Below are 15956 nucleotides of genomic sequence, written 5' to 3'. Positions count from 1 at the left end.
TTCGTACGTCCCATTGGACAACAGAGAATTATACTCGTCCGTTGCAGCAGCAAGCCACTTTTTGTGGTCATCATGACTCATGGCTTCGCGCCAATCCTCGGGATCTTGGCGTGACTTGGATACTGCACGTTCGGCCAAGAGTGAATATATCATCTATGAGTCCAGATAATCTGGTGAAAAGTGGGATGACAATCATCCGATTTGTGCTGTGGCCAATCGAACAGAGTTTTGGTATGTACTAGTATGTTCCTTGGATTTGCATATATTGGGAATATTGGTGTTTTCAACGATCGATGGTGAAAGCGAAGTGGAGGGCAGGACAACGGAGCTTGCACCGCCGTCCACTACTGTGTCATCCACAGCACATAGTTTCAAGTCCAATGATCGTAACGTGATTGTCGGTTGTAGATACAGGGGCGGTGGTGGCGAGGATGACCTCTGGGCCAAATGCCGGCGAAGTGTAAAATTTGTGGGATCGAACAGTGGACTTGCTAACGGAAAATCCTGTATTTCGCGATATAGCTGGCCCACTGAGGTATATTGCGTTGCTGCGAGAACATCGCGTGATACAGCAACTAGTTAGGTTTGTTGATGTGACGAATGTGCCACAGGTTGATTCATGACAAGGATATTGGGACTAGAAACGCCATCCAGGATGGAATGCAAGGGGAATAAAGGGGTATTAGGCTCAAGGGTAGGGATAAAATTGGGATCACTAGCCACCCGTGTGCGATAAGCAGCTGCCGCATCAACGGTGTTATTGCAGGGAATTAAGACTCCCAGAATGTGACGTCCCGCGAACAAATTCGAGCATGGGAATTCAGATTCATGATAGCATATCCTTTCCGATTATCGGGAAGACCAATGAACATGACTTTGATAACACGAGGGTCAAGTTTCGTCGCCTGATCTGCTTTTTGGATATGAACGTATGCAGTACAGCCAAACGTTTTGATGTAACTCAATGCTGGGTGAGTATTCAATACTAGGAAGTATGGAGACTTCCCCGAATTGGATGACGATGGAGTAATGTTTATTAGCCAAGAGGCATACTCGAGGGCAGTGGCCGACATGAACTTGGGGAGTGGCCCTTCTATGAGCATTGCACGCATCCTTTTGAACCACAAGGCCGATACGACGCTCTGCTACAGCCTTTTGATTTGGGAAGTACGCGTTAGAAAATGTGACTCGGCTTTGATATTTGGGCGCAATCAGACCAGCCAGTATTTCGTATTCCTCGGCATTATCACTTTGCAGTGTGCCAATATCGGTGGCCTGTGTGTGGCAGAGGTCCACATTAAACCTTTGGAACACCATAATCAGGACTTACAGTTAGTTCCAGTCGTATGGTGCCGCCCTATACTAGTTTGTACTCACTAGTTTGTACTACTCGGAGTACTCTGGAATTTTTTTTAAGGAAGTCTCTATATAGTGGTGCATAGTTTTTTCACAATTAACCAAACTGTACAGGTTCGATACAAATAGACCAATCAACGCAAGGTGAATCCAATGTGACAATGTATTAGTGAAAAATGTCAGCACGAAGAGGCTAGCTAGAGTTCAAGCCCAGATGCTTTATTCCATATAAAATTATCTGATTCCAGTAGTTGTACGGAGTAATAATCACTCCCTCTGTTCCAAAATAAGTGCGCGAGTTTGAGGAGGGGCGACATGACACGTCATTATATTCAGAAGTAAAATTGAAAACATGGTGTTACCTGCCTCGAATCGAAATGCACTGCTATGATTGGATCATGAGTACAAGCGCACCAAGAGCTCGCCGTGGATGCAACAATGAGCAGGAAATCTAAAGAGATGACGCCATTACCTGCGTTCAAAATCTTGTATACAAATATCCATATATAACATACACACTCTACTACCAACTTTCTTCAAATGCCAATCAAAAGACGCAACCTTGCCGACGACGAGCCCGAGGCCATCCTTCGAGAGGTCTTGTTTCTCAGCAACGGCAGCTACATGTCGAGGCTGTCAAAGGATCTGAGCCAGCAACTGGCCAACAAGTACAACTGCCACATTTCCACCATTCGCCGGGTCCTTGCTCTTGCGAAGTCACTGTTGCAAGTACGAAGAAGGGCAGAGTTGGCAGAAAGAAGGCGTTTACTGCAGAGCAAGTTAAGGCCAAGCTCACACAGTGTCAGAATGACCGAAAGTCGTCATTTGATTGGTCCTGAGACACGTATTTGGCATCCTCTGATTGGCCCAGTGTATCGTTACACCTGTATAAATGTATATTAAAGTATTCAAGGTTGGAGTGTTTTGTATTTTTATTGGAGGAGGCATACATCAACTTCCTGATTCGCGCACTTATTTTGGAACAGAGGGAGTACATCAAAACTATGGACTCGTAATACTATTATCATTATACTAGAGTTTATATATAATTAAATAAGTTTCGTCATGGAAAGTGTTTCGGGTCATTCTCTGATTTCAGGCAATCTACTGTTTTTTTACGTTACGTCGAATGGGCCTGTAAGCAATATTGGCTTGGTCGTATCTCTTTGCCAAGTGGTGCTTTTCCCTCGCCTGTGCTCACGCCTTTTGTCCTCGCCTATTTCTCCCAAACTCAATCGCCTAGTCTGTCAACTCTGACAGGCCGAGACAGTGGCCGCTATATACCTGCATATTCTTCATGCCGCAACGCTACCCTAGTGATTGCTCACCCAATCACGGCTCTAGCACAAGGAAAAGAGCGCTAATTCTCACAGGTCAGTGTTTCCCTTTGGCTGAGTTTTAGCCAATAGGAACGAAGCTAGATAGTTTGTAAACGACTGAATGTCACTTTTGGTTTTCCCCTGTCCCGCACACTTGGTTTGTCTTGGACACTCTGCGCAAAGTTGCTACACGCCTATCACCTACGCCTACCTCCTGTTTCTTGCTTCGTGACAGGTTATGAGCCCTCCTGCTTCGACCATTACCGCCTACTCCGGCATTCTTCTCGACGACGCCTACAAGTTCTATGCTGCGTGGCGCACCACTTTTGAAGAAGCGGCCGTGACCGCAAGTTTCTTCCCCCTTTACACCAACGAGACCTATTGCCCTACGCGCATCAAAACCGACGCCTACACTATCAGTCAGGCCAAGCTCCAGGTGGACAAGATCCGCAACGATGCGAAGTACTCCACCGACGGTTATGCTGGTGACGCCTTGGAACAGCGCCTTGCGACAGTGAAACGCCTGGAACAAGACTTCACTCGCAAGTTTCTGGACGAGTATATCGCGGAGTTTCTCGCCGCCTTACGCGTCCAAGCTAAGGCATTTCACTTCAACTCCCTCACGCCTATCCTCCAACAAGTCATTGGTTCCCACGCCTCTCCCTTCTCTCTATGGACCGCTCTTAAGGCGCGCCATGAAGCCGGCACTTGCGACCCCATGATCCTATTTGCAAGTCTCACCCAGCTCAAGTACAGTGAGGACATCAGTGCTGAGACCCTCTTCACTAGTCTCGACGATCAGATCAACTTGATCGAAACGGCAACCCTCCCTGCGAACGCCGACGCTCTCACGGCTCGCGAAGGTCATGTAAAGACTTTTGAGCTCTTTCGAACTCTCTTCTACTCTAACGCCTTTGCCGCCAACAAAGACGTGTGGGACGCTGTTTGCCAGCTCCAATTCAAGGCGCGCGAGGATGGATCTGAATGCACGCCTACTGCTATCAAGGCTACTATTCGCCACACCCTAAACATCGCCTCTCGCCGAAATCTCATTCTCTCGGATCAAGGCTCCGGTGACTCCGAATCCCGTCGACGCCAAGTTGCTGCTACTGCCACCTACACTACGCCTCCTACCGCCTTGTATGCTACGCCTACCACTACCCAACCTCCACCTACTTACACTGCTGCTGCTGCCCCTTCTTACGAGTCACTGCCACGTTGGGCACACTCAAACTGTCACAACTATCCTTTCAATTCCTGCTTCTATTGTGGCTCGCCTGAACACCGCCTTCCCGATTGCCGCACCATGCGCGATGACGACAGTCGTAAGCGCATTCGTGCTGGCGTTCCGAAGCACGTTGTTGACACTCACTGCCGTCGGAAACGCGCGTCGTCGCGCAAGACAATTGACGATCATACACAGCATCATCGCTGCGACCGCGACGACTACGACGACAACCATGGGAACGATCAGGGTCCCAACAGCAGCTATCCTAAGTGCCATCGCGACGACTCTCGACCGCCTCCCCGAACTTCTACTCGTCGATCGCCTCCACGTTCCTCGCAGCGAGGTCGTTCCTCCGGCCGCTCCTCTCGAGCTCATCAACGCCTTTCTACCTCATCATTTCCCACCCACCCAGACTCAAGTTGTAGTCGACCCATATCCCCTCCATCCTCCGCCTATCCTCGCCTTTCGTCAGCTACCCGTCGTGCTTCTCCATCACGTCCATCTGCTGGATGGAATACGTCCCAAACCTTTCATCCTTCTTCCGCCTTTCTACGTCGCTCTCCATCGGCACCGCCTGCGAAACGACAACGCCTTCCCACTCCCGCCTCTCAAACCTCAACTACAAAGGCATCAATTCCGCCTAACTTAGCTACAACGACACGTCCTCCATCTTCATCCACGCCTAACGCCCAAAACCGGTCTACCTCCACAGCACTCATCGTTCAACCACAGTTTCCACCTCAACAAAATTACATACCACTTCGCCCCGCCTCTTCCACGGTGGATGACTCTCTGCTGCCCCCACTTCCCGCCTATCGTATTCATCCTCCGCGTACGCCTCCCAACTCTAACAAACTCACTACACGACCTCCCACGCCTGCTGATTACGTTGATCCGCCTGCACGATAGTTACCCGTACGCCTCAACCGTCGTGGAGGCGCCTACAGTGCACCTCCGCCTCCCCGCGCTGCGCGTCCCTATTACTCCTCGGATGAAGAAGACCACTGGGGTCCCATTCATGACGTCGCCTACGGTCAAATGGCCAACATTACTACCGACGCCTTTCATCAACTGTCTTATGACAAGTGTGTCGCCTATCATCTCTTCAAGCACCAAACTGGTCTCCATCCCAAAGCGCGACCACTGCCTATCCCACTCATCAAAGACAACCTCCAACTCAAAGACTACCAAGCCAACCCTACGCCTCCCACAATGACCACTCACTTTCCCTTCTACGTTGGAATCTCCTGGGACACGGTATGCCTGAAGGTCTACTTCCCCAACCATACTAACCCATTTCCCTTGGAACCTTCACTCTATCCCCAACTCTCCAACGAATGGATCATTGACACTGGTGCTACCGCCTCCTGCACGCCTCACCGTCGCTATTTTATTGACTCCGCCTTTGTCCAAAAATCATTTACTCTTGCTGTGGGCGACGGTGGCAAACTTCCTGTTCTCGGCTACGGGCCGATCGACCTCGGCGTTACCACCCACTCTGGCGACACCTCGGCCACTCTCACTGCTCATCATGAACCTCTCACTACCCTTTGCCCTACATTGCCCCGCCTTACAATTCAATCTTCTCACCGTTCGTCACTCTGTTCAAGCCGGCTGCCACTTCGACTTCTCGCATCCATCGCACTGCCTCATGGACATCGGCCGTGGCCTTTATTTGCGTGCTCAAGTTAACGCCTTGGGACTCTACTGCTTTCCGGCGCAGCCTTACACACGCCTAGCCAGCAACCCCCGCCTCACCCTCCTGCTACCGTTGCAGCTGCCATCATGGAATTTCAGGCTAACCTAGCTGCTCATCCTTCCCATAGTGATGCAGATCCATTCCATATCAACTTCGCTACGCCTACTCAGTCCTCCATTTCTATGCTTGCGTCTACCGTACAAGCCGCGGCACACTCCGAAGTAATCGATCAATTGCACAGCTATATTATTTACTTTGGACGTTCGCCTAAACACACTATTTTCAAGTCTCCATCAAGCAAGGCTGTACATTTCTCATTACCGCCTACCACCACACTCTCTCCCCCAACCCCAACGCCTCGTCCCTTATTTCCTGTTTATCCGGCACTTCGAAATTTCCTTACGTACACGCCTTGTCCCCCACTTCCAACGTTGTCACTCCAATCCAGTCCACTCCCATCTCTCCATCTACCAACAAACCTCTTCTATCTTCGCCTCCCCCTACAACTTCAACACCTACAACGCCTTCCCTTGCACTGGCTACTGCAACCACCTCAACCACACGCCTATCTAACGAAGCCCTCTTCCGTCTTTGGCACAACCGCCTCGGACACCCAAGCTCCACCGTTCTCCAAAACCTCGTCAAGACCCACCCCGACTTCTCTACCGATCGCCCACGCCATTTCAAATCTTTCACCTGCGATACTTGCGAATTCGCCAAGTCCCGTCGACAACAGTTTTCCTCCGCAGCCGTCTTCCGCGCCTCCTCCTTCCTCCTTCTCGTCCACACCGACATTTGGGGGCCGTGCCCAGTGCCATCGATTGGTGGCAGCTTCTACTTCGTCGTGTTTATCGACAACTACTCCCGTTTTACCTGGGTCTACCCTCTCGCCTTTCGCAAGGATCTCTACGACGCCTACGAACTCTTTCGCCTCCAAGCCATCACTACCTTCAAATCCGACATCAACACTCTCCAATACCTACCGCCTACCGACATCGGCAATCTACAAGCCGACAATGCCAAGGAATTTGAGAAACTCGGTCGTATTATCGGACCCAAATACTCTACCAAGACCACATTCTCCAACGCCTACTCGCCTGCCCAGAACGCTGTGGCCGAACGCCGCATTGGCTTACTCGTTATGAAGATGCGAGCGCTCCTACTGGCCGGCAATCTCCCCAAGTTTCTGTGGGCCGAAGCCGTTATCTACTCCGCCTGGATCTATAACATCTCGCCTTCCACCTCGAATGACGGCCAGTCGCCTTACTATCGAGTTTTCTCCCGTCATCCGCCCCTCGCCTACACCCGCACCTTGGGCTGCACCGCCTTCGTCCATATCCAAAAGGCTAACCAAACGAACAAACTCGACGCACGTGCTATCAAGTGCATGTTTGTGGGTCTACCCGATGATCGCAAGGGCTACAAACTCCTCAACGCCTACTCCCATCAACTTCTCTACTCTCGTGACTTTGTTTTCCATGAAGACGAATTCCCACCCATCAACACCAACCAAGCTGCAGCAGCATTTCGCCTTCGCGCCCGTGATGCATCCGACACTCAATCCATTACACCTCATGAACCTCTATCGCCTCTCTCTACTCGCCTCAATCCAACCATTTTTCCCCCACCTCCACTTCCTTCAACATCTCCACCGCCTACCACTGATCAATTGTCTCCACCCTACGTTTACTCTCTGTCTGCCGCCTTCGACGAACTCCAACTTGCTCTACCATATCGCAGTCCTCTTTTCCATCCGCCTACCACTCTACTTGCCCAACATCACAGCCGCACCACTCCAACGCCTACATTACCAGGAACTCCACTCTGTCTCTCCGCCACTCATTTATCCTTTGTCGATCTCTCTATTGACGATCTTGCTACTCTTCCACCACCGCCTTACCCTTACCCTTTCCCGCCTCTCTCGGCGCCTACCCAACCCCTCGATCCACCCCTTTATCCGCCATGGCACCTCTACGCCTTGCTCACCGCCCGCCTACCCTCCGATTCCTCTGATCCTAAAAACTGGCAGGAAGCCATGCGCCGTTCCGATCGCGACAAATGGCGAGCCGCCGCCCAAGATGAATTCCAGTCCCTTCAAGATAACAAGACCTACGATCTTGTTCCACGCCTAAAAACCATGACAGTCCTGCCCTGCCGATGGGTTTTCCGCATCAAGCCCAACGGCACGTACAAAGCACCCCTAATTTTCAAAGGTTTTCTGCAACGCGAAGGCGTTGACTATGATGACATTTTTGCGCCTGTCGTACGCCTCGAAGTCCTCCGTTTTCGTTTCATTATGGTGGCTATCTACGACCTTGAGTGTCATCAAATGGACGTCAAAACCGTCTTTCTCAACGGGACCATGGACCGTGTCGTCTACATGGAACAACCGCCTGGAGACCTCGTGACCGACGCATCTCGCCGCGAATTAGTTTGCCGCCTAAAACGCAGCCTATACGGCCTCAAACAAGCGTCTAATATGCAAGCCGTTGTCGACCACCTCATGCGATTTATGTCGTACTCGCTGCGTTCGGGAAACCAGAACGACAAAGCCATGTTCAACGAATCGTTATTTGGGCAAACGTGTCACACAAGAGTTCCCCCTGAGGCTGTTTTCTTGGTGACGCTGGCTACAAGCTTTTCACGCACGTAATGGCCCCGTATTCGATCGTCTCGAGCATGGCTCCAGACGAAGCCAACTATAACTGGGTCCACAGCCGTAGCCGCATGGTTGTTGAGCGCGCTTTTGGCCGGTGGAAAAACAAATTTCGCATTTTCAAGCACGAATTGTTACACCACTGCCCCCGCGACATGGCAAGATTGATTGAAGTTACGTTGGTCTTGCATAATTGGTACATTGACTACGACAACGAGGCTGTGGCTCCAACACAACCTGAGACGTATCCCAGGTGGATGCATATCGGCGGTGACATTGTAGATGATGACGAGTTATTCCAAGTAGATGGTGCTGCAGCGGAGCGCGCTCGAGACACAATTAAAAACCATCTCTATGCTTCATTGTAGTGATCTTAGTAAAACACTTTTTTCATCTGCACTCGTACCGTGATGTCCCTACTAAGGACCGTATACGTATATATCTATATCCATATCACTAATTCAAACCACATATGCGAGGAATTACGCATGCATTAGAACTTAGTTTCCAGAAAAGCTAGAAGTTTCATTTGAACTTGGTTGGAACTATCGATGCTGGCCTTCGTGCTTTCAGCAACTTCCAAACGTTTAGCCATTTGCGCAGCCATGTCGGGTTATTGGCTGCCTGAACAATTGCGGCACCGAGGGTATTGCCAAACTTCTCCAGACCCTGGCTGATGTCAGTTTGAGCGTTCTTGCGGCCTTGGCGTTGCAGCTTCAACTCCATGACGACTTCTGCCTTCCGTTTTTTGGCTTCTGGTACTGTATACTCATCATTGTTGGACTGAGATTCAGCACCACAAGCTGCACCGTCCCCATCATCAACCAAGGGTACACACCATCCCGAACTCAATGTAGCCAAGTCCTTGCAAGCTTGCAATATGCCGTTAGCATCTCTGCGTAATACGAAGGCTCGGGCACTGGTGTGACGTTGCCGGTCTGGACCAAGGCGCATTGGACAACCATAAACTCTGCACGAAGCTTTCGCAGCTTGTTCTTAATCGATCGATATTAATGCAACATTCGTAAATAATAGTAGTTTACATTGATGATTTGGTTCGTTGCGATGTTGAACTGCACAGTCAATTTTTCCCAGAGCAAGTTGAGTTGCTTTGCCGATCTGCTGCCGTTGAACGCGTTGCTGTAAGCATTGAAGCGAAGCTCTAGCAACGCGATCACCATAGAGTCCGTGTATTCGACAGGGGTGCGCTTCCTATGAGCGAGGTTGTCTACTGCATTGCCCATCCCCGAAGATGATCCGGCCACACGATGTTCGAGTGCTTGGATGTGTGCAAGAAGCTCGGCCTTGGTCGAGTTCTTCTTGGTCATTTGGTGACTTTTGTTGCCACCACTGAATGTGGATTCAGTGGTGGTGTTACTGGACGTGATTTGGTGTGGAATGGTTGGCTTATATTATTAGCCAATTAGATCATTAGCTATGGCTGTGTCGCAACCTCGAACGAGATGAAAAAATATCGCATCCCCATTTGTACCCCGTCTGAGATTTTACTCGGAACAGGCTCTTACTAGGTACAGTAGTACTTTCTTGTTGGTATGGTGCATGTCACCTAGAAACTTCCAACATTTCATAAAACCGTCTGGCAGCTATTCATTTCTCAAAAGTAAAACCAGACGTAGTTTCGACAGATCTCGTCGTGGTGAAGGGATATTACGTCTCAATATCAAATTTGGCAAATAATTGGTCGAGTAATAGACTTTAAACCAAGTGATTTTTTGTATAGGGGCAATGTAGGGTAGATTTTGGCCACGAAGACTACCTTGATGTTATTTTTTTAATAACGTTAGTATATAACTTGTATCCGTACATTGTATCCGTAAAAGGAATAATTCCCTCATTAACAGTTTTTAAAACAGTTGCACTGTTGTTTTGACCCGAAATACTGTTTCAATGAGAGAATAATTACATCCGGATACACTCACGGGGGGTACATACGATGCTAAATCTCCGGGGTTAACTGCATCGCCAGTGATTAGCGATAGGTAACTACTGAGATGCACTTAACCCCTAGTAAGAGGTGAGGTGGTCTAAGCATACAAAGTCCATATGAACCTCATTGAAACAACAGTGGAACTGCTTTAATGAGGGAATTGTACCCTTAAAAGACATACTTTAACCTACCTTGGCAGAACCTCCTATATCTGAATTCGCTGGAAGGATATAATATATTACTAGTACTACCGGTATTAATAGTAGTATTAATAGTTGATGTGCACCATATTCATTCTCAGTTTCATGTTCCTGTTCATTCATGTTTTTACAGTTTAGCCCATACTGTACTAAGTTAGTACCTCGTTGCTGGACAGGAATTCCCATTTCACTTGTTCTTATTACCGGTAAAGGGTTCCGAGGTTAGGGTACATACTGGTTGGTTTGAAGGGAAATGATTACGTATTCAACAGCGGAACTCTGGCTCGCAGGGAATTATTAGTGGAAGGGTGCAGAACCAAAGGGGAACACTGATCCTGCTACCTGCCCCATCAGGGCAGCTGTGATGTTCATGATTAATTGAGTTTGGATTACTGTATCATTATTAAGACATTCCTCTGCGAGGGCCGATACTAGAACCACATGTTGTGGAACCGCTTCGCCAATTGTAGTCAACGCGGCTGCTCGAGCAGGGGCGGTGTGTAATCTTCGGTTTTTACTTCGCTCAACGCTTCGTACTGCACCTCGTGCTTCGACTGAAGTTCGCTCTTTGTCTCCCTAGTTATCCGGATTCTCCAGGGAAGGGACGGATAAATCCTTGCGGAAATAATCCGGGGAAGCCGGGGATCGAACCCACGACCTTTGAGTCAAGGAACCGATGCTCTGCCGCTGAGCTATTTTCCCTCCCCTGTGATGTTCATGGCAGAACAGGGTGTTATGACTTTATTCCTAAGTACGTAAGCATATGTAACAGGTTGGATCAAACTGATCCTGATATACTACCAGAGTGTACTAGTACTACTGTACTGTGTATAGTACTACTGTACTGTGTATATGTACCAGACCAAGTAATACTACATACTACTAGTAGTATATTGTAGTATGCATGGTTGCAGTTGTACGTATACTCTTGCCAGAAGTTGTAGTCTAAATAGGCGTACAATTCTCATTAAAACAGTTCCACTGTTTTTTTACTCGAAATACTGTTTCAATGAGATTTATATGGAACTTAGTATGCTCAGACCACTTCACCTCTTACTAGGGGTTAAGTGCATCTCAGTGGTTAGCGAAAGCTAACCACTAGCGATGCAGTTAACCCCGGAGATTTAGCATCGTATCTACTCACCGGGGGTAGGACGGAGTACAGGGCTACTGGCGAAAAGGTGTATCCGGATGTAATAATTCCCTCATTCAAACAGTATTTCGGGTCAAAACAACAGTGGAACTGTTTAAATGAGGGAATTATTCCCCATATAGGTGGTTAGGGGGCAGGCCTTTTGGTAATAACTACTTCGAAGTACTAGTACTATTAATGACTTTAAGTGGCGTTATTTGCGTGTTCGACTGTCGAGTCCAAGGTGAACGAGTTCGAGTCCCTGAGACGTCATCGCTTTTTTCACTAGTACTACTATAGTGATACTACTAATGACAACCCGTTAAAATGGTCCGTGCCACGTCCAAATGATCATCTCACAAAAACTGAGATGATCTTTCACTCCGGAGTACTACTGTCCTACTCGTATACTGTATAAGTAACCTGTGAGTTTTACTCCTTTACAGTTAACGTGTTCAAATTCCACATGCTCGACTGCAATTTCTCATGGAGATGGATTGGTGGATGCACCTTGGTCCAATCCAGTTGGTTGGGTTGAACGACTTGCCCGCCTGGTTTGGTTTCACTGGCAACTCCACATTTCTACTATGGTCAAAGTCCTGATCGCCCTCAGCGCGTTGGCCGCTGCCGTTTCGGCTGGCTCCATCACGGACCTCCCCGAGTCTGTGACCAAGCACATAGACTACTCCGCAAACCCCTGCGACGACTTTTACCAATATGCGTGTGGCGCGTGGTACAATGATGCTGTCATCCCCCCAGGCAAAACCAAAACCGATATAGTGATCTCCAAGATCTCCAACCATAACGAAGCCGTGGTGGAGAAGATTTTGTCTGAAAACAAACCCAAGCTTGGAGAGTTTTACAACTCCTGTTTGGACACGGCTACGCTCTCGTCGCTCGGCGTGACTCCGTTGGCCGACTCGTTCAAAGCCATTCGGTCGGCCAATACCTCGTTGGATCTCCTCATCGTGGCTGGTGAATTAGCTAAGAATGGCATCCCAGCCTTTCTCGACATCGACGTGACAGGTGACGACGAAGACTCGACCAAGAACTATTTCTTCGGTGACCAAGTCTACCAGCCGCTGTCTCGCTCGTATTACACCATTCCTTCTAAGTGGGCTACCATCGTAGCCGACTACAAGGTGTACATTGCGTCGGTGTTGCAGTTGGCTGGCTACACTGCCGAACAAGTGGCGGCTGCCGTGCCGGTGATCATCCGCTTCGAAAAAACTTTTTCGGGTGTCACCCTCAGAAAGCTCAAAGAGATGGAGGTCGCCGAGTCTTCGTACACTGCGCTCACGTTTTACGAACTCGACCAGAAATACCCGCTGATGATCGGCTCGTGGCTCAAGGCCAACGGCTTCAACGTCCACGACCAGTTCGGTGGGTCGAACGACTTGGTGCGGTTTCTCGATTTGACCTACTTTGACAAGGCTGAAGCGTTCTTAAAGAACACGACGTTGGACACCCTCCGCACCATCGTGGAGTACAAGCTCATCCACACCTCGTCCACCCACCTGACCCCTGAATTCCGCACGGCCAACTGGAACTTGTTCGGCAAGAAGATTCGTGGCGAAGAGGTGGAACCTACTCGTGAACAGTTCTGCGTGTCTCAAACAGTTGCCACTGTTGGTGAAATCTTGGGCAAGTACTTCTTAGACGCGGCGTGGTCGGCTGACACGGCCAATACGGCCGACGAACTGGTCAAGGCCTTGAGGTCGTCCTTCTCCACTGGCATTACAACCGCCGACTGGTTGGACAATTCGACCCGCACCAACGCGCAAGCCAAGCTGTCCAAGTTTGTGCACGTGTTGGGGGGCCCGAAGAAGCCCCAGCTGTACCCTACGCTGACGTTTGACTCAAAGACGTATTTGAACAACCGGTGGAAGGTATCACAAGTGAACTTCGACACGAAATTGAAGCTGAACGGCCAACCTGTGGACAGACAAAAGTTCGACATGTCCCCCCATTGGGTGAACGCGTACTACAGCCCCCCATTGAACCAAATGGTGTTCCCGGCCGGCATTTTTCAAAACCCGTACTTTGACAGCCAGTTCGACGCCGCCCAGAATTTTGGTGCCATCGGGGTGGTCATCGGACACGAAATTACCCACGGGTTCGACAGCCTCGGCCGCTACTTCGACGGTGTCGGAGCGATGAACTCGTGGTGGTCGGATGCCACCGATACTGCGTTCACCAAGAAGGCCCAGTGCATCAGCGACCAGTACGCCAAGTTTGTCGTCGAGAGCGAAGTTACTGGCGATGTGTTGGGCAACGTCAGCGGCAGCCTCACTTTGCGTGAAAACATTGCCGACAACGGGGGGCTCAAGATCAGTTTCCGTGCGTACCACGAGTACTTGAAGAAGTTCCCGTCGCAGTACACTGAAGAAGCTGGCGACAAGTTGTTTTACTTGTCGTACGCCCAATCGTGGTGCTCCAAGAACACGGATGCCCGCCTCACAAAGCATTTGTCGAACTCGCACCCGCCCAATCGATTCCGCGTGAAGGGGGCGTTGCAAAACAACGATGAGTTTGCCCGTGTGTTCCAATGCCCCACCAACTCGACCTTGAACCCGTCCAAGAAGTGCTTGTTGTGGGAATAGGGTTTGATATATACGAAAACATGTAGCATTGTGTATTCGTAAGAATCATAGAAAAAACGATATATTGGTTGAATGACGCGTGTTGTTTTCCCAGGACGTCGGGCCAAATGACTCTGTAAGAATGTATTGTAATTGGAATTTGCACGACCGCCACGTACAGATACTGGGTCACCAAGTCAAAAACGCCAGGACTTTCAATAAAATGCCATTTTCACCGTTGGAGGCAGATATACAGGAAATATGTATGTTACTGAGGAAAAACGATGTTATTCCGTAGACAAGCATACAAGCAAGCATTTCCGAAATGAGGGAGTTTCTGGGTAATCAATCGCCAACATGTGAGTATCTGAGCAAAACTTCGACATTATGTGAGTAAAACTTAGTACTAGGCGTACTTAACTTGTTCCAAGTAGATATTTTTAGCAAATGAAGTAGTGGCCCCAAGTATTGTGGATTCGGTACGATTTTCCAGACCCCGTCGAATCGAATCTCGCCGCCGAATCGAATCACGAATCGACGCTATTGGCTAATCCATTTTTGAGTGGATTTGATTGGCTCTTACTGAAAGGACATGTATAGTCAGCCAATCAGAAATTCCAGCGTGCGTGATTCGACATTCATTAGAAAACAACGCGAATTTTTCGGTAATATATAGCGAATTCACACTACAGTTTCCTACTTTTTTACCTCTGTTTCTGCGATATTTTACGCAACCCACTACAGTATACCAAACGTAGAAAAACAGGTCCTCGACTTCATTTTCTAAATCGTGAAAAAAAATGGGTAAATTAATTTTGATTGGCTCATGCTATTTCTGAAAACTACTTGGAACTTCCCCTTACTGTTAACTGTACAACGCATGGCGTCTTATTCCTTGCACATCTTATCAAGTCCACTACCGATGGTGGGGCCAAGAGGCGCTGGTATGCTGCACAAGCCAGATGGGCGCAGCGATGTCTTTGATCATAATACTTTGATGAGATTATAGTGCTCAAGTATATCATAGCGTCAGCTGTGCTATCTACCAACCGTCCACCTGACGCGGACCCGCTGCCGACCCGCCACGAATCCTGTGCATCCACCGATGTGGTAAGTCTGCATTGTCGTGTTGGTCAGAGAAGCTTACGAAACAACAGTTTTCGACGCTAGACTAGCAAAGAATGGTCATAGTTCTCTTGCTATCCAAGGCTTGATAAATCTCATCCAAAATTGTAGCAACTATTGTTGCACCAATGAATCTCGTCCAAAATTGTGGGAACATCCATATTCTCTCACTACCAAGTAGTACACCAAGAAAATAATATGAATATTATTTAATGTAGAATCCAACTATTATTCTGCGGGGTTGTTTCAAGGAAACGAACTTCAATTAGAATAGAAGAGGAATTGTCGAAATTGGGGTCATTCCATGTCATTCTTTGCGTTTTCCTCTTCAGGGTAAATCAAAATATATGAATCAGTATCCCAGCGAGCAATATTGCCACAAAGAGTTAATACTAATGCACTAAGTACTCACAGCTACAGTACAGGTATAATAAATACTTCAAACTTCACTGTCAGAATAAAATCCAATTAATCTTCTGCTCATTCTTCCAGGGGTCACTTCAAATGGCATTGCTGGTACCGGTAATGGAGCTACCGATGCGGTACACACAATTCACAAAATAATAATGGTAACGTTATGTGTGGTATCAGTGAGATAAATACCAATTGTTCTAGTATTAATAATATACTTCGAAGTACTTCGAAGTATAATGCAACACATACAGCCATTAATAGCGTTCACAGTACCAAAATCACATACTACGTAGTATA

The 15956-nt window shown here is 48.5% G+C and overlaps 2 protein-coding genes and 1 pseudogene across 3 annotated transcripts; 1 reads left to right on the top strand and 2 right to left on the bottom strand.

Moving 5' to 3' along the window:
* Positions 1-8783: 8783 nt before the first annotated feature.
* H257_03295 (hypothetical protein) lies at positions 8784-9586 on the bottom strand (the record flags this gene model as incomplete). Its single annotated transcript, XM_009827303.1, has 3 exons — positions 8784-9041; positions 9188-9253; positions 9302-9586. The coding sequence occupies 3 exons, from the start codon at positions 9584-9586 to the stop codon at positions 8784-8786; spliced, it is 609 nt and encodes a 202-aa protein (XP_009825605.1).
* Positions 9587-11036: 1450 nt separating this feature from the next.
* On the bottom strand, positions 11037-11108 carry H257_03294 (annotated as a pseudogene). The gene has a single exon. The product of its transcript is annotated as a tRNA-OTHER (tRNA).
* Positions 11109-12125: 1017 nt separating this feature from the next.
* Positions 12126-14141, top strand: H257_03293 (hypothetical protein; the record flags this gene model as incomplete). Its single annotated transcript, XM_009827302.1, has 1 exon — positions 12126-14141. The coding sequence occupies one exon, from the start codon at positions 12126-12128 to the stop codon at positions 14139-14141; it is 2016 nt and encodes a 671-aa protein (XP_009825604.1).
* Between the last annotated feature and the right edge of the window lie 1815 nt (positions 14142-15956).

This window comes from Aphanomyces astaci (genome assembly GCF_000520075.1).
Source record: "Aphanomyces astaci strain APO3 unplaced genomic scaffold supercont1.5, whole genome shotgun sequence".
NCBI classification, from domain to species: Eukaryota; Oomycota; class Saprolegniomycetes; order Saprolegniales; family Verrucalvaceae; genus Aphanomyces; species Aphanomyces astaci.
This window is presented reverse-complemented; position numbering and strand designations above follow the sequence as displayed.